Source organism: Emydura macquarii, unplaced genomic scaffold, assembly GCF_026122565.2.
Source record: "Emydura macquarii macquarii isolate MOO-44397 ecotype Brisbane River unplaced genomic scaffold, CSIRO-AGI_Emac_v2 contig_2171, whole genome shotgun sequence".
Classification (NCBI taxonomy): Eukaryota; Metazoa; Chordata; order Testudines; family Chelidae; genus Emydura; species Emydura macquarii.
The window spans coordinates 573,697-600,604 of NW_027132308.1; the positions used below are offsets into that span (position 1 = coordinate 573,697).

A 26,908-nucleotide genomic window follows, 5' to 3' on the forward strand; every position below is an offset into this window, starting at 1 on the left:
TAGGGTTGCAGTGATAGGGCTCAGCATGAGAGAAAGTGGGCCTCACCTATCACCTTCTGCCCACAGTACCAAGAGAAAGAGGAACAGCCTTCCTGGCTCTCCTCAAAGACAATCTTGCACTGGAAACCATTTCATGAGCTTTCATAAGATCAGATTTACCAAACCTTTTCTGAATCTCCTAAAAAGGTATGAGTCATCAGCTAGTCAAAGGGTTGGCACTTTGCTTATTTAGGCTGGAGTAGTACATCCAGCACCACTAAATGCATTACCAACGTGTCAAAAGACAACCCCAAAGCAAGTTAGAGCACACTTGGATGGGTGTAAAGCTAACTTGCAGTGCAGAATTAATTAATTCCAGGCCATTTTGGTGCCGCTTGGAATGAATGCCATTTTTGCAGGTTTAAAAAACTGAACACACAAGGCAAGATCAGCTGGTATAAATTTGATGGACTGCAGTTATATCAGTGGAGCTACACCAGCTGATGATCTGCCTCACTGAGCCAAATTCTGCTCCTGCAACTACAGTAACTTTGGGGATGTTGAGTGGAGGTGTAAGTGACAGGACAGTCTCGCCAACTACCTCTTCCATCATTGAAGGCTATGGAAGAGAAAAAAGAGCTGTTAGGTTACACAATGAGGAAGTAACATATGGGTGCCACAAGGAAAAGCAATGAAGAGAAATGTGTATAAATAGGCTGGAGCTTTTTCAAAGTGATGTCTGTCTCTTTGGAATTAAGAACTCCACACATTTCTGTGGGACTTTTTACTGAGCATTAAGTTCAGGTATCAATGGTATATCATTTCGCAATTTGACTACCTAGTTGCTCCTGGGTTAAGTGGTGATGCCCCAAGGTAGACGACTGAGCTCCAATACGTATCTAATTTTAACTGATCCATTTTTCATCAGAAACATTTCTGACTTCATGAAAAGGCTTTTGTTCTCTTTACGATTGGTTTCTTCAAGACCAAATAAGGATTTTTTAATAAATTGGTGTCTTTACTGATAAATCATAAAAAATATTCTAACATACTTCCTAAACACTAAGGAAATTAAAATCTGCTTTCCATCATTCCTGTTGTTCTTTAATCTTTTATTTTTTACCACCATATTAATTGTTTCCATATGCACTGATATCATTGATGATTGGTTGGACTATTGGAGACTGGAACAATTTCCCAGTAGGTCTTCTAGTACACCCTGCACTTGCACTCTTGCTGCATTCAGAAGTGCTTCATTTTCTCCTTGAATTCTCCCTTATGCAGGAGAGAAGAACCTCAAGACTGGCTACTACATGTTGACATTCCTAAATCTGGGTGGCAGTGATAGAAATTAAACAGATTGTTCTTTTCCCCTTAGCTAAATGAATTAGTCCCAGTATATGTATGCAGTACGTGTGCAGCTGTCAGCTCAAAGGATAGAAACTCATTCTTATAATATTGGTTTTGTAGAGAGTCATACAAAAAAGACCTGAATTCAACACTGATATTGCTGGTACCTTATGTCCTAGGTGCAGCCGTTTTGTACAGCAACAGTGCTGCTGGCCAAGTTATCACAACCTCCAGTAAAAGCATCTTTTAGAATAGGTTAAATATTTACACCTAAGACTTGTCAACCAAACAATGAATTTTAATAAAATAAAAAAGACACAAACAAATGACAGTGGTGAAATGCTATTCATTGTCTACATATATGTTTCTCAGAGAGGAAATATAATGTTCAAAAATCTTGAATAAAAACTTTCGGAATAGATTATAACTACAGTGGAAAAGTCAAATACAACAAGCATCATATACAACATCAGTATGATAAATAGAGCAATGCTTCCATGCTTCCACTAGGAATTAGCAGAGGAATTAGGTGAGCTAGAGACCAGCTCAGATGAGGAAGAGATGGTAACTACCAGGGTCGTTCGCCGCCGGGTGATTATTCAGGTACTGAGTGTTGAACTACTGCACGTGCCACTGTGCCAATGGCAATTATGTCCTGGTTACACCTGTAGGAAACCCTCGTAAGGTCTGCTGCTAAGGCAACCACTTATGAAGTTGGCATGCTCCTGAATAATGCATGGCCGTTAAATAACTTCGATAATGTTATTCTAATATGTTTTAGGGGGGAAGAGAATTACAGTGGGACTGTCAGCCATAGCGTATATTGTGGAGATGCCTCAGTAAGGGGACAAGGACTTTGTTTTGCTTTTTCAGTCCCACACACTACCAGGTGAACTAATATTTATTTGCCTGTTAGTTGTGGTATAACTTGCCTTTGCATGCCTTTTAATATTCATTTGCAGAACGTTTTATGGTGTTTAACAACTCAGCATTAATGCGTCTTGACTCCTTTTTCAATTCTTACTTTAATCAACTATAATAATTTTTATGCTGGTTATTTAAAGCGTCCACTTATGTTAAGGTATGGCTTAGTGAAGTTCTCTTCTCTTCTCATGCAGGCCGATGATATGCCTGAAATACCACCGGAAACGGTAACAGAGGAGCAATACACAGATGAACATGGCCACACCGTGGTAAAGAAGGTATTGTCAGTCATACCCTCTGGTAAAATGTTCAAAACTGTCTAAGTTACTTAGGAACTGAAGTTCTGTTTTCAAAAGTAACAAGCTCATAGGAGCTGTGCAGGAACTGGAATTTCTGTTTTGCAGAAAATTTTACTCATTGAAAGTTTGTTGTCATTCCAAATGCAAAGTTATATTTATTTGTTGTATTGTTTGGTTATTTTATTACAATCTGCAATTTTCAGGAATCTTCCTTTTCCAAATGAAAAATGTTCAGCCAGCTCCATGGAGGAGCATAACTCCAATTCACTTTCAGTGAGACTTAAGATCCTAAGGATCAAAGAATTTTGAAAATGGAACTTAGGCTCTTAAATCACTTTAGGGGCTTTTTGAAAATTTTACTCCTTGTGTATGTGGAGAAAGCGCCATCTTCTGGTTATTTTTATACAGCACTTTCCATCACCTACATGCTCATTAATTATTATGGGCCGCATATGGATATCTTTTCTCACTGTGAATAGCACCAATGGGATCACTTGTAGAGTGAGATACTATTTATTCAGTGGCCGTAAAGGTTTCAGAATCTGGCTCCATGAGAGCTGGGCAGTCAGAATTCTTGGATTTTTTTCTGAGAGAGTGAGGTGACTGATTTTAGAATTGGGTTTTGCCCTTGTAGGTTTGAATCTGCTCTATACAAATCCATTTTTCAGCACTTAGATACTACTGTGATAGGCAACTTAGAAATAAAAAATAAGACTATATGTGCCAACTTGCTGTGTGTCTTTGGCAAAATAGCTATTGACTTCAGTGGGTCCAGGATTTCAGCCTCAGGGGTTTTATTTGCCTGTATTTACCAGTTCGGGAAATGGCTGTAATAAGGTATGAGGCTTCGTTTATTAATGTTTGCTAAGTGCTTCAAGACCCTTGAATGGGAAGGTACTACATATAGTACAGAAGTGTAACGTCTGATATTTATTGTTAAGAATTCTGTACATAAATGTTTAAGTGCACTGAAGACAAAGTATGTTATATTTATTTCCTCCCCTTAGGTCACCAGAAAGATTATCAAGCGATACATTTCACCAGATGGCACAGATAAAGAGGACGTCCTAATGCAAGGAGCACCACAAGAACCTGTTACAATTGAAGAGGGAGACGGGTATTCCAAAGTCGTAAAGCGACTTGTGCTGAAGAGTGACATTGAACAGTCTGAGGTGAGACTTTCTAAGGTTCCTTTTATCCTCCCCCCCGCCAACTTATTCTGTGTCACCCCAGTGTAGTATGACTGAAAGTGCTTGAATAGGTGCATAAACTTTAGCTTTTGGTGTACTATTTTTTTAAAAGTACTTTAAGTGGCATCAATAAGATCCAAAGGCAGACTTTTCATCTTGTGAGACAAATGAAGATTAAATTTTTCTGGCTTAGCTCAAAAATGAATTCAATAAAGAAACTTTTCATAGGTGGAGCTCACGTAAAATAATCTCTATCAATCCATGCTTTTTTTTATGTTTTGTTTTTAAATAGAAGTAAATGTAGCATTTGTGAAAAGTGCCACATTCACTTTCCTGGAGAAGGAATTCTTGTGTTTATCCACAGACCAGACATGCTGTGGGTAGTGACAAATATGTGTTTCCTGGCCCCTGCAGTCCTTGGTTGCTAACTAACAAAGATGTCAGTTCTGATTGTAGTGTTAGTATTGTAGAATCCTGGAGAAGACCAACTCATTTTACCTATGCCATTCAGCAGCGCTCAGATGAATTATATTAATTTTCAGTCACTACTAACCGGGACTTGAGGTAGAGAGGCTGTCTCCTTTTATGAATGTCCTGAGCAATCCACACTCTTAAGTAACAGGAGAGTATGAAAGTTCTAGCTCTTTAAGCTACAGAGAACTGCTGTTCTTAGAAATACTGAATGTTTGTTTTCCAGCAACCTCCTTCTATGGGGTTAATCATCTGAACTATCAATTCAGAAAGTTACATCAGAAAATGGGATGGAAGTAGAACACAGTCTTTGCATGTATATAGTAAAGGAGCCATACACAATTTATAATATGGAACACATGTTTAATTTATTTGGTTTTCATTTGAGATTTCATTTGGAAATAAATAGGATTTTAAATTACTAGGCTATGGCTCCTCTAAAGGTCTGCTTGGCTTTATCGCCATGGAGCTGAAGCATGATTCAGGAGTAAATATTTTAAAAGTTCCTTCTGAGGCTATATAACAATAATGGAAACAACCTATGCAATCCAGCAAAGATTTACTACAATAAATGGTGGTTACTACCTGGCCTAGTACCTAGGCAGTATAAGCAGTCACCCTTCTCAGTATTTCAGTGTACATACACAATATTCTCACAGACTTGTTATATTTAATTGTTCTGTCTAAGTAGAGAGTGTTTAAATAAGAGCATGTATTTGCAAAATTCATGGTGTTTGTGTTACAGATTATCATTTCAGTTTGGAAAAATCCTTATCTTCTACAATTCCCCACCCAATCCTTATCTTCTTCTCACCAGGTGACTTTCTCTGAGCCCAGTGTTCTGACTGGTGCCTCAGAATTTCAAGCAGAACCTGTGGAAGGCCGGAAGGTCAGTAAAGTTGTAAAGACCACAATGGTACAAGGAGAGAGAATGGAGAAGCACTTGGGTGATGCTAGTTTAGCCTCTGATCTTCCATCAGCCAAAGAAGACTTTGAAGAGGTAAAATGCCTTCATCATTCATTTGGAATTCACAGAAAAAGAAAGAGTTAAATCTGGCACTGTGGCAAAGTAAATGCAGACAAATTCTACTCCCATTTATACCCATGCAACCCCCCTACAGTCAATGTATCTACCCCATAGTTTTAAGGAATTTGCTGCTAAACACTATAGCTAGGGAGCTCTCTCTACAGGTAGCTGCCTCTAGCTACTTCTAGTGACGGACACCTACCAGTGGCTACAAATAGATAACTATAGCCATGGATAGCAAGCTACAGCTATGAATGGGTAACTAGGGATAGCTTTCTACCCCTATGGCTGGCTAGTCAAAATAGCTACAGCTGTAGATCACTGTCTAGAGATAAGTTATACGTTGCTACAAATAGCTGAGGATAGCTACCGACACCTGGGAACCCTTGGAGATATCTGGGGATAGACTGGAACAGCTATGACCACCTGTGGCCAGTTGGGGACACCTACAGACACTTGGGGGACAGCCAGGAATATTTGGACACCTTGGGAGCACTTGGGGACAGCTGGGGGGACTGGTATGGACCTGTGCAGACACCTGAGACACTTATGGATTGCTTCTGACACCAAGACGCTGCCTATAGTTGGCGATAGCTTCAGATACTTACCAATGGCTACCACCAGGTAACTATAACCATGAATAGGGGTAGGTAGCTGTAGATTGCTATTTACAATGATAGTTGCCTATGGATAGCTGCCTATAGCCACATATAGGTAACTGTAGCTCTCGGAAGCTGTCTACACCTACAAATGGCTACAACTAGGTAACAATAACCATGGTTACCTGGTGGGGTGCTGTGAGGCATTCATGCCTAGCTATCTCTAGGTAGCAGTATGTAACTTTAGTTATGGTTTGCTTCCAATATGTATCACTAACTACAGATACTGATCACTACAGCTAGGTAACTATAGATCGCTACCTGCTGGTACAAATAGGTATCTATAGCTAGCTTTTATCTGCAGCAAACAATAGGTACCTTGCTGTAACTATTTCTAGGGACAGGGCATTTTTATAGGCGCAGGAAATAGTGATTGATAGCTCTGGGTAGCTATATCACTATAGCAATCTATAACTACCCAAAAAAGAAATGAAAGTCCAATGTCTTCCACAAAAATGAAGTACAACTACACAGACAACCCTATAAAAAAAAAAAAAAAAAAAAAAAGCAAAGGACAGAGAAATGGAGGAACAGATTAGTATGTTGAAAGCCAATGGGGAAATTAGAAAAAAGCAGAAAATTCCATGCCTCCCCAGCCAGTAATATAGAATATTAGGAAGCACCCACATGGTAAGCTATTTATTAGAAGACCAAGGATGGGACTTTGGTGCTGAGCATCACAGAGTCTAGACTGCCTGTTCAGTGGATGGTGGGAGAGAGGAGGTGCCTTGTGGGGTGCAGTCTATTAGGCAGGAAGCCACCTCTTGAAGTTGCTGATCAGAGGGGAGTATCCTAAGCCCTGCCCTTCCCTTACAGATGGGTGCCCTCATCCAGGCTGCAAAGATCTGCTTGCCATCCACACACCAAGGGCAACAGGCTTCTAACAGTGTCTAGGGATGGGGTATACTACTCCCTACTATCATATAACCATTAGTCTAGTGGATAGAGTACTTGCCCACTGTCTAGGAGACCCTTAGTGCAAGGATCTGCTGTCTCTTAAGTGACTATCTTATGCATTAGGCTGTAGTGTCACTCTTTCACTGACCCACTTAATAATCCTGTTCTTTATTTAAAGTGGAAAACAGCAGTAAGAAAGATAGTGGGAGCCCTACATCAGAATATTCCTTAGTCTTGCAGTTAGGACTCTCACCTGAGAGTTGGCCAATCCCTGTGGAATTTCCAAGTTAAAAAGGAAATACTATGCTCTGTAATTTCAACAAGAGCTTTTTAAGAGCACAAATAGCATGTAGGCCCCTCACTCCCACTCAAAGTCAACAGGAATGTGGCAGTTTAACCTTTGAAAATCTTCCCCCCATGCCTCTGATATGTTAGATATATTAGGTTTGTTAGAGCTAATGCAGAAGTATTAAAAGTGTGCAGTACAATTAATTATCTTCTCGTTTAGGGTTTTGTTGTGTGTTTCACTTTAGGCTTTGAGTTATACAGGTAACCAAGCGAAAGTCCAACTCCCCACTTTAGTGGAGAAAGAGATCATGAAAGAGGATGGATCAGTTATTAAAAGGTTTGAGTTGGCATGACAGTAAAATTTTAGTGGTTAACAAACTAATACTGGAAAAAAAGTAGATGGGAGAGTAAAATCATGTCTAAATCAAAGCCATTGGCTGGCAACACCTAAAGCTTTATCTGACATAAAACTAAATGATGTAAAACTAATATACAGAGTACAGTGAAGAAAAATATTCAGGCATTGGAAATCTCCCCTCCTAGATAGCTTGAATCACTTGTACTGATGCTAGATAATGTATAACTGATTTTACAGTAGATAAAGAATGATGGATTGTAATTAATCAGAGTTAGCAAAATTACCAAGATCATTTGTACACACCAGCCAAAAATTTAGATTCCATATTTCTCCCTTTAACCATTTACAGTTCATGATGAGTATTTTCAAACATAAGAAACGTGAGCATGATTAGAGTTTCTACTATATCTGTAAAACTGAATTTTCATTAGTAACAAAAAAGTATTAGAGATCAGAAGTATTTGATCCAGATACAGGTTTGGATTTCAGATTTTTTTTTTTTTTTAAATTGAGTGGTCATATAATAAGCTGAACCAAAACCTCAACAGCCCATGAATCTGGTTCTGAATTTCCAGCTAGGTGTCATCTCTAGAAAGTATCATACTGAGTTTTTTTACTACAAAGAAAGGAAAGACTGCCTTATGCAGTCTCTTTGTGACTATTTTAAACTTTTTGTAATAGCTTAATATTGTGTCTGGCATTCTGCCTTCCCCTAAGATAGGGGACAGTGAGGATCAGAAATAGAATCTTCAGTTCTAGGAAATAATCCTATTATATAATATATTTTTGAAAAGTATATTAAGAGCAACATTTATTTTTAAAAGTATTTTATAACACAACATATTAGTTTAATGCATACACTGTCTTTTCAAAAATTTAGAATAACAGTTGCCATGGACACTTCCACCCCTCCCCCAAGGAAATTATGTCCACTGTTACGTCACTAGCTAATTTGAGTGATGGTTTTGTTCACTGATGCTAGTAGTGAATTTTGCCCTGTATGTCCAATCATCATGCATAATGTGGCAAGAATGTCAGATTAAAAAATATTGCTGACTTAGTGGCCAAAAAGTCTCCAAACTGTTTGCTTAATTTTGAATCTCTGTATTTATTAATGTAAAAGGACACACACACCTCAGAAGCAGATCATTTGGCTGGAAGATGCCAGCACTTTAAGGGTTAAATTCCTCTACTTTACTTACATCTGAAACAGAGTAAATAAATTTAAGGCCAGAGGGACCACCAGATCTACAATAGCACCCACTCACTAAACCAGACCAAAGTATTGTGTGTTCCAAGCAAAAAGCAGGAATCAAAGTGCACTGTTGCCCCTGCAATGACAGGGAATTAATTGAGATATACCCATAGACATATCATTCAGTTGCCAGCCTGGACTGTCACATTAGAAATTGTTTCAAGAATTACTAGTGAGCTCGAGTTTTTACACAGGAGGGAGGCATTTCTGAGAACTGCATTTTGGGGGGGGGGGGAAGAAAATAAGTTGGAGAAGTTTAGAATGATTTTTAACTAAACATTAGATTGTAAGATATCATAGTAAGGTTTTATAATCTTTCTGGGGCAGGTCATTCGTTTAGTAGTGAGTTACCTGTTTGAAGTAGTCAGTGATAAGTGGAACAGTTGTGGGACGGGACGTGTATAATAGAAATAAAACTGATAGCACTGTATTCTGAAGTTAAGACCATTAAGTAGGTCCTGCATGGATTTCAAAAGCTGTTGCATGCTAGTGCATTATAGCATGTCTTTTCCAGGCATTTGTTATAAAATTGCATGATATCAGCATTGTGAGAAAAACCCAACAACTGTTTTTCACAACACAAAATTATACAAGGTTAAAAAGGACTCTGGTTTTGGTTTCTTAACTATTTAAACTTTTCATCAGTGTGTGTTTAGAACATCTGTGCTCAGTGTTTGTTGTCTGTAAACCATAAGAAAAGAATTGTAGCTGTCTTGCTGCTTTAAAATTCCGCCAGTCCTGCTGAAAAGGAAGAATGCCTTTTGCAGAAATTCCATGCTATTTAATATAATTCATTGTGCAGGAAAGGAGGAATTTTAACACTACAGGATTGCAGAAGGAGATTCTAACTCTTTGAAAGGAAAATGTCACATTAATTAACTTACTGTTTGTCTTTAGGACAACAATGAATAAATCCAGCTCACAGAAGAGGACCGTGGTGAAGAACCAGTATGGAAAACATGTTCTTGTGGAACAGCTGGGGGATGTACCAGAAGCACAGGATGACCTCCAGCATGACCTCCAGAAACTTCTTAGACATTTCTGCACAGAAGACTGGAAGCAAGAGGCCAAATGAGAAGTTGCCACATCTCACTACCACCACCACATATCCATCTATTCAATATGCAGCACTCACTCTTTTCTATAGATGTAGACTTATAATTTACATAATCTCTGGAAGTCACTGACATTTCTACTTCAGGCACATAAAACGAATTCAGTTTTTCTTTTGTACCTGTAAGCTAATTTGTGACCAAAGATAGCATCCTTCACTGAGGATGATTTATCCACTAAATCATCATCTTTGTCCTTGTACTGGGAACTTGTTAACTTTGCCATGTTGCTGTTCCTTTGCTTCTGCACTAGCTCCAGTCTCATCCACAGGCCTCTTCAAGTGACTATGTACATGCTTCTTAAAGGGATATTAACATGTAAACTGTACATAGCTAAAGTGCTTGGACTTACAAGACCTCAAAAAAGAAACCCCTCTGACTACACTTAGCATAGTGGATTACACGGTCTATTGAAATTGCTGAACAGCAAGTAACAACAAATATTGCTAACACAATCGACTGAGAATAAAGAATCTCTGGGGAGGAAGCACTGCAGGCCTTCTGCAGCTGTAGGACTTCCAGTTTAATGATCTCTTAGGTTGATAACCTTGAACTACAGCTGTTCCCATGAAATTACAGGTGACCGTGGCCATCAGTGCTTTTAAGATTCTTGGACAGTCACTTAAAGAAGGAAAAAAAAATACCCAATTAGGTAATCAACTTGCTAGCAGCTATATCTATGGCACATTTGCATATGGTATTAAAAACTTGTAGATCTGGAAATGTGACAGGGTGTATTAAACAGCCAAATGACCATAATTTCTTGTTTTCAATCACTGCTTTAGCAAACCACATTGTCTTATTGGTGGTACTTCCTGCTGGCCACTGCACTGTAGATAATTCTATGGGAGAAAAGACTTACCACTATACAGAAAGGTTAGACTAATTCACTACGTTTTATCAAGATTGCCTCTTATCTGATACATGCATGTGGCATTTAAAAATCAAAAGGAAACCCTCTTGTAATCATGTCAAAGGCTTGTTAACTCTCTTAGCACTGAGCGATTTCTCTCTCTTTTTTTTTAAATTCACTGACTAGATATAAAAATGCTTAAAACATTCAATTTTGTTAATATATCATTTATATTTCTAAACTAACCCTCTGAGAATTATAACAGCATCCCTGCACTTCTATCTTTAAAGAAGGGAATATAAAAATCTGAAATATTTTGTGTCCTATACTTTATTCTACTAGTGGTTGGAGCTCTGTAGCATTTTAACATATATAAAATATATATATATACACACACACATACATATAAACAATGTACATTTTGAATCAGTCATTTGATAAAGAAAAAGTATATTCAGAGAAGATGAAAATGAGTCAAGTCCGCCACAGGTTGATATTTTTCCAAACTTCTCTGGCCTTTAACTCTTTCAGAAAAATGACTCACTCAGTGCTCAGAACTTCAAAAAAAAAAAAAAAAAAAAAAAAACCCACCCCACTCACTGAACAATGGTACTTAAAGATGCCAAGAGAGAGAAAACACTTGGGAGGTTTGGCTTCCTGCAAGCAAAGCAACTCAAGGCACCGTGCTAATGTTTTTTGGCAGTCAGATAGGAAACAAGCATTGTTGGTAGCCAAAAAGAAACCACGATGAAACATTTCAAGACAAAACCATGGCTTTCTAATTGTCAAGGACAGCACTGGATGACCTTCAGGAACAGGGCTGTAAAGAGATGCATTTCTGTTGTGTTATTTGCGGTGCAGATGATGTTCTGTGTAACAACATAATGGTTATTCACCTTTTGGTTTTTTTGCTGTGTTATCAAAGAACTTGAATACTGTGAGAAGAAGTGATTTTTAAGTTGATGAATCAGCATCTTGTTCCCATGGTGATAACACTAATTGAATATATCTATGAGGGCATGTATTAGTTAAATAAACCTACAACACTAACAATACATAGCTGCAATGTGTACAATGGCTGATTTAATTAAATAAAATGTACAAGTGTTAAATGTAGCAATAATGGCTTGTTCTTTTTACTACTGATTATGGTGATAGAACATGTCCGATCTTGATTATTTGGCTTGACCGCTACCGCAATTGTCCAGTGAAGACTGAACTATTCTTACATTCAACATGAAGAGTTTTCCCCCTTTTATTTTATAAAACTATATGTTTCAGCCCTTAATGTTGAGTCTGTTACCATAACATGCAATATAATTGCCACTATAAGTACAGGAAATAATGACATCTCAGATAGTGTAACTGGGTTGGCTTGACAAGTGACCATTTTAACTTATGAGCCTCTCAGGGCAGAATTTGCCATTAAAATGTGCAACATTAGGTTCAATATGTACAGATGGGTGTCAAATTATGCCCCTTAGTCCCACTGATGTTACATGGGAACTGTAGAAAGCATTGGCTCAAATGCCTTACCCTTAAAAGATTCTGCCCCATCTTATACCCGATACCTGCTGAAAATAGTATTATTACTATCGGCCAAATTCTACACCAACTCACAAGTCCTGAGTCCAATTCTGCCAAGGTATAAGTCTGGAGTAATTTTATTTACTTTAGGCGTTTAGGGCCCTTACATGTACTCAAGCCTGAGTCAGAGGGGATGAGTTTGCCTAAGGAATGCAGAACTGATCATTGTCCTATGCAGCTCAGGTAATTACACCCCTCAGTAAACACACAATTTTCTGATGCATGCTGAGGTGTCTAATGGGAGAAGAGCCTACTGATCTCAAAACAAATGTTGAACACAGCTCATGCGCAAGATTCCGAAAATGCCCTTACAGAGATAATGAATAAAAAGTCTGCCACCAAGTTTATTAAAGGACCCATTTTTAATAAAATTTAACTCCTAAATTAATTAGTGAGTTATAAGCAAATCCTCAGAATGTTCTTTGAATAAGAGAATATGTTTTGTAATTATGGGGAAGATAAGCTGTATATTTCTATACACATGTTGAATCCCTATTTCAAGTGTAAAAAATAAATAAATAAAAAAATCAGCCCACTCTGGAGCTGCTACTGGTGCCTCTGAAGTAACCTATTACAAACAGAAATGTAGTCCCTGAATTTACTGATTTAGTTTACATCTGCTATCACATTTCGGACATAAAAGTTTCTCATAGAAGATGCATTTAAAGGGTTAAATATACTGAATTTTGGAAGCTTGTAAAAAGGTTTTATTCCTTCCCCATTCATTTTATAGTTTCATTGACAAGTGTGAAATGTATGCTTGTACTCATCCCTTTTTTGTAACAAAACTGAATGAGATTAATGTACCTTTTGATTCTGCTGTGTTTAGAACCACTTGTACTGAAGATAGAGGACACCTTGTAAACAATTCCAAAACAAGGAATCAGTGCAAAGTACCTAGATGTGAATGACGCAGCCAAGTTGGTTTGAATTTGGAAGGAAGCTACCCATAGTTAAGCTAAACGCAGATTCTGATTGAGTCCTTGGTATTGTTATAGTATCAGTTGGTAGTAAGGAGGCTGTTGGCCATGGGGGTCTAATATGGGTGCTAGAACTAACATTAGTGTGCTGTTACCTTACGTATATAAAATTCTGACCTTACTAGATCTCAGCAAATATAGAAAAAATAGGTCTACTATGATTAAAGCTTTCAGGTGTTCACAATCCTTTTTATGAAGATCTCATTGCCACAAACCAGCTAAAGAGACCGTTTTGACATTAGTTGCCATTAACTGAACACTTGAACCAAGTCAACAGCACACCAACTGTGAATCCTTGCTCCTCTCATTCGTCAGCTTGCACTTGAGTTGTAAGTTTACTTCCTGCACGCAGCCAGTTGAATATTATTTACCAAAACCCACCCATTCCCTCAACCTTCACTGATCCATGAAGTAGAGTGTGTTATTTTATAGAGGCTGGAGGTCTAGTAGCTTTCTGATCACCCTGGTTTTTAATATTTAAGCAATTAAATGAGCCAGAAAAAGATGTGTTTACAACTTGCAACTCTATGTATGTCTACATGGCAAAGTCAGTCCAAGGTTAGTAGAACTCGAGTTGACAGACCCTGGATGTGTTAACCTAGGGCTTGAGCCTGTACAACTGCACATTGGGAATTGCTGAATCCTGGGTCACAGTGTCTACCCTGAATTATGCAGGCCTGAGTCCAACCACCCATAGCCTAGACTTCCTAGCACCCTCCCACAATGTGGCTGCTCTAATCCTTTGTTCAAAACTTGAATGACTGACACTCAAGAGGACAAAGAAAGCTGGCCCATGGGATACTTCTGATGGACTCCGAGTCCAGGGGGGTTGTGCCTACACAGCAAAGCAATAAGGGTTGAACCCTGAGTGCCAGCTTGACTTAAGTTTGGATCCACCCTCATGGGGCCCTGGCTTAGTGCAATTTGAGTGTAAATGGATGACGCTTGTGCCTGAGTTCAGGCTTCCAGTGCCGTGTAGGCAGATCCTATGATGACTACACACACACACAGATACTTGACATGAATATGATGAGAGAAAAGTGACTACAAAGTCCATTATATACCCTCATTAAAGAATCTGGTTTATGCTTCTCGCTGTCTGGAAAGAACCCAACTATTTAAAAATTTGGGCTTCGCTTACATATCCAAACAATGTGCTCTCCTGCAAAATAAGGAAGGGAAATGATTCCTTGAGCCTTGTTTTCTCTCCTCAAATTGCTTAATCTCCCCATGAGAATCAAAGCTCACTGATTTCTTCAGGTGCTCACTGCAGCTTATCATAGGTCATCCACACAGAGAACAGAAACAATGAGATTGATGACAGTGTAAATTGTAAATAATAAATACTCAGTTTACTAACAATCCATTGAACATTTACAGAACACAAACAAATTAATGAGCTGTGTTCTTGCTCTTCAGAACTCACTAAGACCTGCGTGAACAATTATATTGAGTCACTTTTGGTTCAGAGACATTCTTAGCTGTGACGTGACTCAATATAATTGTTCACGCAGGTCTTAGTGGGTTCTGAAGAGCAAGAACACGCGCCTTCTGGTTCTCAGTTTGAGTCTGGTATAGCTGAGAACCATTTCAGCAAGTAGCTAAGCAAAGTTATCACTGCTTTGATTGTACAGATTTACTGGCCAGTAACTAAGGAAGCCCTTCCAGGATGGCTTAGGAATTCAGTTCTGGCTTTCTTGGGTGAATTCACACACTGGTTAATAAACCTTTCTTTAACTCCATTTTCTGTTCCTACTAAATCAACCCCACCCCCTGTCCCTGCCCCACAAACATCACTATGAGAGCCTGATCCTTGCTGCTCTTGGGCTGCTAGTTAAATAAAAATGCATTCCACAAGCTCCCTCTTAAATGAAATGAGAGTTGATGTAGCTAAAAAAGACAGCATGTTAGCTATACATATCTAAATAGGCTGAATTCCAAGACTTAAGAGGAGGCCTTTCATGTTAGTCCTTATCGTCATGCCAGAATGCAAGGTGTCTGTACTTAAAAGACATTTTTACACATCTGATTTGAAAATATAGCTCCCCCACGCCGGAAAATAAGCTGTTAGCCTGGTTAATTAGTGTTACGCCCATACTGTCACAGCGTAGGGGAGCTACCAAGGGGGCAGGCCTTACTGCAAAGAGATCATGAAATGAGAAGTGATTTTGGAACCAAAAGAACCACATAACACCCCCCTCCCCCACACACCGCTTTTAGTTGCATTTTCCAGTGAGTTCCTGAAGCTCGAGACCCTCCATTCCTCTGTAATTTTGCATTTTCAGGTTCAGGAAGGAGAGCCATGCCCAGGCTGTACTGGGTTCCTCAGATTGTCACTGAAGATGTGTTCTGTGTATAATTATGGACCCGGGCTTTAGAATAGCATATGGGTGATCTTGAAATTAAAACACACATAGTGGACAGCGCTTGCCCTGTGAAGTGCAGCACACTAAGGGGGACTGGGCACCCAGAGTTCCCATTGATCTTAGCTGGAGTCAGACATGATCTGCATTTTTGACAAATTAAGAGGTGGCAAGCGGACTAGATGGGTATATACAATGGCACCCGAGAGTCACAACACAAACCCCTTTGTCTGTTTCTGTAACCATTTAACAAACTGATCTCTAGCAAAGTGTACACTCCCTCCCTACCATCCCTGTATATTTTCAGATGGAGGTTTCTGGTTAGAAGCCTTTCTGGTAAGAAAGGTCCTAACACAGACGCCTTGAGCTTGATTACTAAGCCTCTGAACATCATTGTTCTGGCAGTATAATGGGTCTTAGAAAGGTGGTGTAATGCAGCTTTCACAGAAATGAGAATCAGCCCTTCCCCATGGCCACAGCTGTACTCCCTCTCCCCACTCTTTGATTCTCCAAATGTTTTATACTGTGGATCCCTAGGAAGGTAATTGCAGATCACTCGTGAACAGTGGACTACAATATAGATCCACAGTTTCACATCATGTTAGTAGGGCTAAGCACTGGAGAGGAGGGGCTAACAGGTAATGATGTCCTCTCCTTCGTCATGGCTTAGCGAGGAGACCTAAAATTGCCAAGCTTGAGCCTGACAGGGAGGGGCTGCCACTCAACCCCTGGAGGGCGGAGCAAGGGAAGCTGAGCTAGAAGCACAGGGATGGAACCAGAAGAGGAAAAAGAGTATAAAGGATGGACCCTACACCTCAGTCAGGCACCAGCTGCTGGAGGAGAAGATGGCTCCTGCCCGTTGCTGGAGAGAGAAGCTGGCGAGGACTCACCTGACCCACCTGAGCAGTGGGACCACCTCCATGGCGAGGACTTGCCACTAGCGATGTACCCCGAGAAAGTAGATGATGATCCTGGCCCCAGGTACACGGGGTGGAGGAAGTAGTCCAAGGGTAGCTGACCTAGGTCTGGCTGGGACTGAGCTCAGTCACCAGTCAGTGAGTTTCAGCTAGAGCCCTGCTGACCCAGCTGCAGAACGCTCTGCCTCTGCTAAGGCCCTAGGCTGGGACGTGGTGGAGGCGGGAGGGCCTGTGTCCCCCTCGCCCCGGCCACCCCAAATCTGCGGTGAGAGCCTCACCACAGCCTGTGAAGCCTTCCTAGGGCTATTGATGCTTTGCTTGCCCTGCCCAACGGGGCCCAGGGCAATAGACTAGAGAAAGCTAATCCCCTGCCTAAAATTAGCCCACAGAGGTGTGGCCGAGAGGGGGGTGTGGCCTCCCTCTGAGACTGACAGGGAGGGACAGGCCACCCCTGTTCCGACAGGTTAGTGATCCCCCAGAGTCACTAATGAGTCAATTAGGGAATAAATGAGTTTTATTATAAAAAACAGGAGTAGTATAGATTTTTAACTAGTTATACTCGTCTAAACAAACAATTAACTATAAAATATAGACTAATATAAAAGGATATAAAAACAATTAAGCACAAAACATAAATTGATATAAGAAAATATTAAACAGACAACTAACTATAAAAACCTAAACTAATATTAAACAGACAGTGGTTCCCTGCCTGGGAATCAAACCCTAGTCTCCCACATAGCAGACAAGGACATGTACCACTATGCTACACAGACAATTAGTTAATTGCAAGACACAGAAAGGGGTTACACAGACAGTTAACTACAAGACAGAATGCTTTTACACAGACACACAGAGATTTCACACAGACAGTTAAATGCAAGGCACAGAAGGATTTTACACAGACACACAGAGATTTCACACAGACAGTTAACTGCAAGACACAAACAGGCAGTTAACTCTAAGGCACAGACTAATACAAAGGAATGTTAAACAGACAACATAGCTGTAGAATACAGACTGATAGTTAACTCCTCACCACACAGGCTAGAATCGACAGCATTACTCGATTTCGGCCGGCAAAAACACATTTTGCGCTCGGGGGAGGGAGGGGAGACATGGGAGCGGGAGAGTCGGGACCAGGTGATCAGGCTGGTTGCGATGAGGCTCTCAGCGGGGGCTTGGGAAAGACCCCTCTTTATGGACTAAATGGGACATGAAGGGTTAACTGATTGGTCAAGGGATGGGATATGGGCTTCGTGCCAGCACTGGATTGGCCGGGGGACACTTGCAGTTTTCCTGGTTGCTGGGGAGTTTTGTCTCCCATTGTCAGTTACGTTCCTCATATATTACGTGGGAGCCAAAGGTGCAGCCGATTCCATGGTTACACCCTAATAAGGTCAGGTCGTGGGTTGACTGTTAGCACCGAATGGATGGGGGCAGGGGCGATCATATGCAGGAATTGTGCTGCAACAACCCCTTCTACAGGGGAGCCTTCCCCTTTTGGAATAAGGAAACATAAAAAATTCTACAATAAGCAGTTGGTCAGTCCCAGCCTACTTCCTACTGGCCAGGTGCCTGCATCGTACAAAACCAGCATCTCAACTGGCAATAGGCTCAACCCTGCTGGAAATCTCATGGACTTGAAAAGCCCAAGGACTTGAAGAAGCAGGAAGAATTAATGTGATCCCTTCCATGCAGGGTTGAGGCTGACAGTGCTAGATTCTGGTCTCCACTGTTGTCAACCAGCAGAAGCTCCAGTCACTTGAAAATGCCAAAAATAAACAGACTACTCTTGTACCCAGACTATTTGCATCAAGCCTATTATGACCACCATTATTAAAGAAAAAGAGTTAAAGTTATTACAACCAGGGATCTGTAAAAGTACCATAGGCAGCAGAAATACAAAACTGAAAACCCCACACAAATTAAAGCATTCTGGGCACACAGAAAGTTAGTCTTAATTGGATAGTAGCCATGACTTGTGAAAACTCCAGTTTTCCTAGGTAGCCACTAGAGGGTAGCAGTTCACAAATTTTAAATAGAACAGCAAGATTGCTGTGTAGATCAGATTGCATTCTTCTCTAGGAGCTAAATGTTCCAGTATTAGCAATACAAGCCAAATATCAAAGGGATTAATCATAGAAATGTAGGTCTAGAAGGGACCTCAAGAGATTATCAAGGTTCTGCCTCAGTGCAGTGAGATGGACAAATATATCTAGGCCATCCCTGACAGATGCTTGTCTCACCTGTTCTTAAATCCCTAGTGACAGGGATTCTACAGTCCTTGTAAGTACAGCATACTCATGATTATCCAAACAACGTAGGAGACGTGGCGTTTATTCAGATAATTGACAGGGCAGGAGTCATTCAGGAGCAGGATGGCCTCTTCACGCCGGCCAGCACTCTTCCTCCTCCTCACGGTCCACATGGCTGATGACACCCAGTCCATGTATGTCGAGGAGGATGTGGTCTGGGCAGAGCAGAGAACCCCTGCCAGGACTCTGCTCGGTCCCACCAGGACTGCAGTCTTCCCTGAACTTTGTTGCTACAGGGAGCAGTTGTCACCAGCCCCTTGCCACAGCAAAGGGAGCCCTCTGCAACTCTGCTATCATGGCCCTACTCATAGACTTTAAGGCCAGAAGGGACGTCTGACCTCCTGCATAATGCAAGCCACAGAACCTCACCCACCCAGTCCTGTAATAGACCCCTAACCTCTGGCTGAGTTTCTGAAGTCTCAATCCTGGTTTAAAGACTTCAAGTTATAGAGAAACCACCATTTACATCAGTTTAAACTTGCAAGGGACATGTGCCCCAGGCTGCAAAGGAAGGCAAAAACACCTCAGGGTCGTCTCTGCTAATCTGACCCCCCAGGGAAATTCCTTCCAGACCCCAAATATGGTGATCAGCTAAACCCTGATCACCACCAGCCAGCCACCTGGCAAAGAACGCTTTGTAATAACTCAGAGCTGTCTCCATCTGCTGTCCCATGACTGGGCAGTGGAGATATTTGCTGCTAGCAGTTGCAGACCAGCCATTGTAGGCAGTCTCAGGATCAATGTAGGCATGCCATTGTAGGCAGTCTCAGGATCAATCAAAGCCCAGTTGGGCTTTGTGCCCCCATTGCTCCCCTTGGAATGCTATTCCAGAACTTCACTCCTCTGATGGTTAGAAACCTTCGTCTAATTTCAAGCCTAAACTTGTCGATGGCTAATGTATATGCATTTGTTCTTGTCCACATTGACGCTTAACTTATAACTCCTTTCCCTTCCTGGTATTTATAGAGAGCAATGGTATCTCCCCTCAGCCTTCTCTGGGTTAGGCTAAACCAGGGGTGGGGAACCTTTTCCCTGCCAAGGGCCATTTTGACATTGGTACCTGCATTCGCGGGCCAATTCGCCGATTCCGCCGCCAAATTCTCCCCGCCGCCGCCGAAAGGCGCAAACGGCGGCAGGGTTTCGGCGGCGGGAACTGCCCGACCCCCCACGGAACCGCGCCGCCGCCGACTCCACCCCCCCCCCCGCCGCCGAAATGCCGCCGCCGTTTCCGTCTTTTCGGCGGCACGGTTTTACAGTGTCCGCGGGGTGCCGTGGACCAGTAACCACCTCCGAGCTCCCGCCGCCGCCGAAAATGGGCAGACGGAGGCAGGGTTTCGGCGGCGCGCACTTCCCGCCCGCCCGCGGGCCGGATCAAATTCTTTCGCGGGCCGGAGGTTCCCCACCCCTGGGCTAAACAAACCAAGCTCTTTGAATCATGCTCCCTCTCATGCCAGCGGGGCTACAGAGGGCTCCCTGCACAGCCATAGGAGCCATGCCGCAGTGGTCTCCAGGAACTCTACTCCGGGTTCCAGCTCAGTGTCCCTCTACGCAGCCACCATGGTGTTCCCTCATCTTACTGCCTTTCCCTAAGCTGCTTCTGTACCTCCTGGCCCTGCCCATCTCTTCACTCCCTCATCCCAGGGTTTAATTTAGGTAACTTTGTCTGCAGCCCCCGCCCCATCTCCCTTCTCCAAGAGATGTCCCCTTTGCTTCCAGTTTCCTCTCTTTTGTAGAAGTCTCCCAGTCCCACACAGGTGAGTTTCTCTCTAATTAGCTGCCTCCAGCCTAAAGCTTCCCCCTTTACAACCTAATTAGCTAATTGGGCCCACTTGCAGTGCTGGTGTGTGGATCACATCCCATCACAGGGGAAAAGAAAGATTGGGACTTGGGTAATACAGAAGTTTTACCCAACTATAGGGTTTCAGATAAACAAGAGTATGTTGCAACTTGTTCTGGTGCTCAACTATCCTTATACTTAGATTTTTTCCCCCCTAATATCCAGCTTAGATCTCCCTTACTGCAAATTAAACTGTTTAGTTCTTGTCCAACCCTCAGTAGATGGGGAGAACAACTGATTACTGCCCTCTTTGTAACAACCTCACATATTTAAAGACTGTTTTATCCCCCTCAGCCATCTCTTCCCTAGGCTAAACATCTCCAGTCCTTTCAACTTTTCCTCATAGGCCATGTTTTCCTCAACCTCTTAACTATATATTTTAAAAAAATATATTTCCTGTGTCACCTATGGCAAAAAATCAGGTAAACACTTTGAAAAAAATCTTCAAGTATCCGAATTTTTAAACTATTTGCTTCAATTGTATTTCTACCCCTTTGTTGTTCCCTGTCAGTGAACTCTTTGCGCCAACACGCATGGAAAATAAATTCTCACAGTGTCAACACAATGTATTGGAAAATATTCATGGAAAACACATTTTTAATTTGCAAGTCTGAATATTTGCACCAGTCACCTGATTCTAAGAATAATAATTGGACAGGGGTCACATAGGAGGTTTCTGTTCCAACAGAACTGACCAAAACTAGAATTTTGAAAACTGAGCAATTAACTGCTTCTCCTCTACAGATCAAAAATTACTCAGTTATTCAAAATGACTTACTAAATGTCAAATTAATTTAGAATAATCATAACATGATGTGGACAATTTGTGAAAAGAGGCAAAATAACCTGTCAAATGAATTATTTGCCCTGCTATTAATGCCCTGGATGATTAAAACTGTGCTTGCAATTAGGGCTTTAGATAGATTTCCATTTCTTCAGTGGGCACTGATTTGGGTTCTTTATTTGATTTTTTTTTCCCCACCATTCATGCAATTTGCTCTTTACCTTGTATGATAGTCTGTTCTCCTGTTGCTGTAGCTGTGTCGGTCCCAGGATATTAGAAAGACAAGTGGGGTGAGGTAATATCTTTTATTGGACCAACTTCTGTTGGTCCAACTCTTCTTCAGGTCACCTCTGTGTAAGCTCTAAAGTTTGTCTCCTGCCAACAGAAGTTGGTCCAATAAAAGATATTATCTCACCCCGCTTGTCCTTCTAAGAACAGACTGGGCTGTTATGTTTAGGTTTACGGTCACTTTCTTTTCCTGAGACTCATGTAGTAGTTTTAATGTTGACATGGCAGATTTAAATCCTGACCCAAAAAATCATTAATTGGTAACTATCTTATATAATGTCATGAGACTGTTTCTATTGCTATAACATTTTGTAAACTCCTTTTTTTTGGTCACAGAACTTACCTCCAATGTAGCCCTAATATACCCAACTATTTAATAGCAGTATGTATAGTGAAATCAACTAAAACTTGGTACCCATTGTACTAGGAGCTATTCATGAACATGGAAAGAGATGTTGCTTTTCTTCATGAATATGAGAGATGTCCATGGCAGTAGCAGGAATTTAACCCCGAGCTCCCAAGTTCCAATCTAGCGATTTTAAATCAGAGCATGGCTGGTTTTGTGATGATCTTTGGTATTCTGCTTCACTTGTGTAGAAAAAAATTTACAAACACACACATCTGTTAAAATATTTACTGGCAAAACAGTATATTTACTAGTGCTATTTTTTTTTTTTTTTTTTTTTTTAAAACACACTGACCCTAAGGAACTATATCACTAGGCAAAGACACTAACCTTGAAAAACCTATAGCCATTTAAATATGTATGTAACACAACTGAATAAGAAACATGGTACATATGGAGCCAGATTGTATCCAGGCCTGTGCATTCATGCAAGGTGGGAAGTTTCTTTGTACTCTCACACAGACATTGGGCACGATCACAGTCCACGGTTTTCTGCACAAGAGCCGAGGTAAACTAGTTACACCTTTGCAGTGGATGGGTGATTGACTGGTGGATATGTACTATAGGATACTCACTGATCCTTATCCACATCTGCAATTCCTCCTGCTTTTCCCAACCTCTCTGCTATAGTGGGTTGAACCCACACAACACAGCAGTAGGAACACAGATGTAGGAGCCCAGTGTATCTTGCCTTTCCATGCTGATCAAAGACAAGGTGCACAGTTGATGGCGCAGCAGTAACCCAGGGGACACCCACCCCGAGCCGCTCAGGTGGGATTTGGGAAACTGGCCTCTGGTAGCTTCCTGAGACTTCTGATTTGTCTGCAGAGTGATGGGGGCAAAGCCCCCCAGCTGACACCCAGCTGCTTCTCCCCCCTCTCTAATCCCAGGGGCAGAAGCTGCATGGCTGGAGTGTGGCTTTTCAGGGACACATTTCCATTCGGGGAGTGTGTGGCTTTTCTGGCTGATTCAGGGATCACTGTCTCCTCCCCTTCCTCTCCCGAAGCTGATTTTTCCAGCGTGATGGATCCTCCCCGTTTTAAACAATTTCCTGCAGACTAAGTACCTGTTCCACTGCCTTTCGGGATGACAGGCAGGATTTGCACTAGCAAGTAGCAATCCCTTTTGTATAGTACTTTGTATAGTACTTTGTTTGCATAGCAGTTAAAGTTAAGTAATTGATAGACAGAGTTAGAATAGTAGATTGTTAGCCCTTAGGGGCTTTGGGTTGAGCCATGCCCGGCTCAACCGGTTTTAAAGCCTGTGCTGTCTGCACCAAGGCTTTTCCAGTTAGCAATCCTCACGACCCGCCGTTGCCTCAGGGAGCAGCATCGTAAGGATAAGTGCCAGATCTGCAAGGCCTTTAAGTCCCTGATGCAGAAGGAGCGGGACGCCCGCCTGAAGGCGATGTTGATGGAGTCCGCGCTCCGACTGGACTCTGAACCCTCCAGGTCTCCGGCAGCACCAAGCGTCTCCTCGGTGCAGAGCGCTCCACCGGCACTGTCTCAAAAGCCTGCGGTACCGAAGAGAAAGTAGCGGCCCGAGGCCACCCACATGGACTCCCCCCTGCAACCGGTACAGCAGGGGGTGATTCAGGAGATGCCCCAGCCACATACCGTGGACAGTACTCCGGCACCCGCATATCCTCACAGGGAGCCTCCCCTGACTCTTGGGGGGAGAAGGAGTGCCTCTGCAAGGGCTGTCGACGCCGGAGGCTTTCACTGCGGCATGCGCCCTCATGGGCATGCCCATGCCTCCGTCCCCCCCTCAGCCGAGGGTTCCGGGACCAGCGTCTCGGGGTAAACCCGTGCTAGGTGGCCCCCTTGGGTGGCGGAGACAGGAGTCAAGGTCTCCCCCCAGATGGTTGAGGAGGGTCGAGAGTGCTGGCTCCCCTCCTAGCTCCGACACAGAGTCATCGAGCTCCTTGACACTGCGGCACCGAGGGTGGTCTCGAGGTTTCAGCGCGAGGCAAAGTCTATACAGTTTCGCCTCACGCGAGGATCAGTCTTTGGGATCCTGGCACTGCTCCTGATCTAGACACCACGCACTGGCGCAGATCCTGGTGGCCGAAAAAGGGGACACTCTGTGCCGGTCTCGATCCCCGGTGCACAGTCCGGCATGGACACAAGCACCCAACCGCACCTGGTACCGATCCCACTACCCTGTGTCGAGGGCCGACGCACGGCACCGGTCTCGATCCCTGGCATGCAGCCCAGTGCGGATCCCGGTGGCTGAGGAGCCATGGCCTGTTCGACACTGATCCCCAGGCCGCAGCTCTGCTCGAGTCTCTCACGACTCCCGCCGTGCCAGACATCGATCCCGGTCCCACAGCCACCTTGGGGACGCAGACACAGCCAGGCGCGCATCCAGATCACCGACCTGTGGCCAGAAGGGAGTCCGGGTGGCCGACGACGGCAGGCGCCGTCATTCGTCCTCCGGTGCAGACAAGGGGCGGCACCGCTCCAGGTCCCGAGCTCGCAGCCCGGCACCGAGGGACCCGGCCCCATCGCACCATCGCTCCCTAGAATACTCAAGGGGGCGCAATCACAATCGGCACCACTCCAGGTCTCCTAGGGGCAAGTGCCGATATAAGACCTCAGCGCCCAGGAGGCGTTCGTCCAGCTCCTCCAGCCGCTTGCCTCCCTGCCAGCACCGCCGAGACCGCTCCTCGTCATCTAGGAGCCGGTCATCGGGGAGAACCGGGAAGGACCACAAGTATCAGTGGCACTGGTCCAGCAGTTCGGGCCATGCCTGCCGTGGTGCTTCCCAGTCGGCACTGGGACTGGTCCCGACTTGGCCGCAGGGACCATGGCAACGGCCCTACTGGGGGCCCTGGGGAATGCAGGCACCCCAGGGTACAGGTTCAGTCCCCTCGTCAATGGCCCACCCGCCGCCACCACCCTCCAAGAGCTAGCCGGACAAGGGTCACTACTCTGAGGGGGAATCCGACCTGCAGGAAGGTCCCTCTGTGGGGCCCCCTCCCGCAGTCTTCCTCCTCCTCCCCGGACGATGTGGCCGCCAGGGATCATAGGACCCCCCTGCCTGATTTTAGAGCCCATCAGGAGCTCCTTAAAAGGGTGGCAGACAATTTGAGCCTGGAGCTCAAGGAGCTTTCTGAAGAGGAAGACCCCCTCTTCGGAGTATCGGGGTCAGCAGGTCCATCCAAGGTTACCCTCCCGGTCCATGAGAGGGTCTTAAAGATTGTCAAGGCCCTCTGGCAGACCCCAGCTTCGGTTGCCCCGACTTCCAAGGACGTCGAACGAAAGTATTATGTCCCGGTGGAAGGTTTCGAATACCTTTACAATCATCCCGCCCTGGGGTCGCTGGTAGTGGATGCGGCCAGCCAGTGGGACAGGTAGGGGGCCCAGGTGAACACCCCCAAAAGCAAAGAAAATAAGAAGCTAGACCTTTTCGGCCAGCAGGTCTACTCCACAGGGGCATTACAGCTGAGGATTGCCAGCCATCAGGCGCTCCTCAGCCGATATAACTTGAACCTCTGGACCTCCGTCCAGAGGTTCACGCAGGCCTTGCCCCAAAACCAGACAGCGGACTTTGCCATCCTTCTCCAGGAGGGCACAACGGTGGCGGGCGCTGCTCTCCAGTCGGCCAGCGACGCAGCGGATGCTGCGGGTAGGGCAATGGCGTCAGGAGTTGTGATGCGGCGATGCTCCTGGCTCCAGTCGTCCGGTCTGTCGCTAGAGGTCCAGCAGTCGATCCAAGACTTGCCATTCGACGGTGCTGGCCTCTTCTCCGACCACACGGACAACAAATTACACACCATGAAAGACTCCAGGGCCACCCTGAAGTCGTTGGGGCTCTATACACCACAGGCCTCAAGGCGTCAGGCCCAGCCACGTCCCCAGCGCCAGCCCCAGCCTGCACCCAGACAGCCTCCCCGACCCACTCAACCCAGGAGGGGTTGGGACAGATAAAGGCAGTCAAGCCGCCGGGACCGCCAGGGCCCCTCAGGGGCTCCCCAGCAAGGGCCGCCCAAGGGGAATAACAAGCGGCAATTTTGATGGGATGCCCGAGGGTGGCACCTCCCCTATCCCCCTGGCTCTAACTTTCCCCTTTGCCTACAGATTGCGGCCGTATTTCCCAGAGTGTCAGAGCATTACCTCGGACCGCTGGGTGCTGAGTGTAGTGTGCAGAGGTTATGCCCTGCAACTCTCAGCCTTCCCCCTGGACTCTCCCCGTACCCCGTCCCTCTTCAGGGCCCCCTCTCATGAGCATCCCCTTGTCCAGGAGGTACATTCTCTCCTCCTCCTTGGGGCGGTGGAAGAGTTTCCTCCTCAAGAAAGGGGTTCTACTCCCGATGTTTCCTAATTCCCAAGGCAAAGGGGGGCCTGAGGCCCATTTTGGACCTTCGACGTCTGAACAAGTACATCAGGCGCCTCAGGTTCCGTATGGTTTCCCTCGCCTCCATCATTCCTGCTCTAGATCCAGGGGACTGGTATGTTGCCCTCGACCTCAAGGACGCTTATTTTCACATTACTATCCTCCCCGGTCACAAAAGGTTCCTCAGGTTTGTGGTAGCTGGCTGCCAATACCAGTTCTCGGCCCTGCCCTTTGGCCTCTCGCCCGCTCTCAGGGTCTTTACAAAATGCATGGCGGTAATAGCAGCCCACCTGCGCCGCAGAGGGGTCCAGATCTTCCCATACCTGGATGACTGGCTGATCCGGGGCAGGTCCAGGGCCCATCTGAGGAACAGCCTGGCACTCACCTGCGCGACATGCACCAGACTGGGGCTGCTCATCAACGAGCAG

At 44.0% G+C, this 26,908-nt stretch overlaps 1 protein-coding gene and 1 long non-coding RNA gene across 7 annotated transcripts in view; one reads left to right on the top strand and one right to left on the bottom strand.

Annotated features, from left to right (window-relative positions):
- ANK2 (ankyrin 2) overlaps nt 1–11,778 on the top strand; it is a 272,410-nt gene extending 260,632 nt beyond the window's left edge. For 3 of the 5 annotated variants that reach the window (XM_067558657.1, XM_067558653.1, XM_067558654.1), the window contains 6 exons: nt 1,840–1,932; nt 2,448–2,531; nt 3,560–3,724; nt 5,031–5,213; nt 7,330–7,421; nt 9,595–11,778. In XM_067558657.1, the coding sequence (XP_067414758.1) occupies nt 1,840–1,932; nt 2,448–2,531; nt 3,560–3,724; nt 5,031–5,213; nt 7,330–7,421; nt 9,595–9,772 (795 nt within the window). In that variant the 3' untranslated portion in view covers nt 9,773–11,778. The remainder of the gene's footprint in view (nt 1–1,839; nt 1,933–2,447; nt 2,532–3,559; nt 3,725–5,030; nt 5,214–7,329; nt 7,422–9,594) is intronic. The other 2 variants (XM_067558655.1, XM_067558656.1) reach the window with 1 other exon arrangement.
- LOC137160218 (uncharacterized) overlaps nt 1–26,908 on the bottom strand; it is a 115,648-nt gene that overhangs the window by 57,636 nt on the left and 31,104 nt on the right. Inside the window, exons 2-3 of one of the 2 annotated variants that reach the window (XR_010921813.1) lie at nt 9,582–9,750; nt 4,572–5,222 (exon numbers count right to left, since the gene is read on the bottom strand). This is a non-coding gene — a long non-coding RNA (uncharacterized lncRNA). Of the gene's footprint in view, nt 1–4,571; nt 5,223–9,581; nt 9,751–26,908 lie in introns of those variants that run through there. The other variant, XR_010921812.1, reaches the window with a different exon arrangement.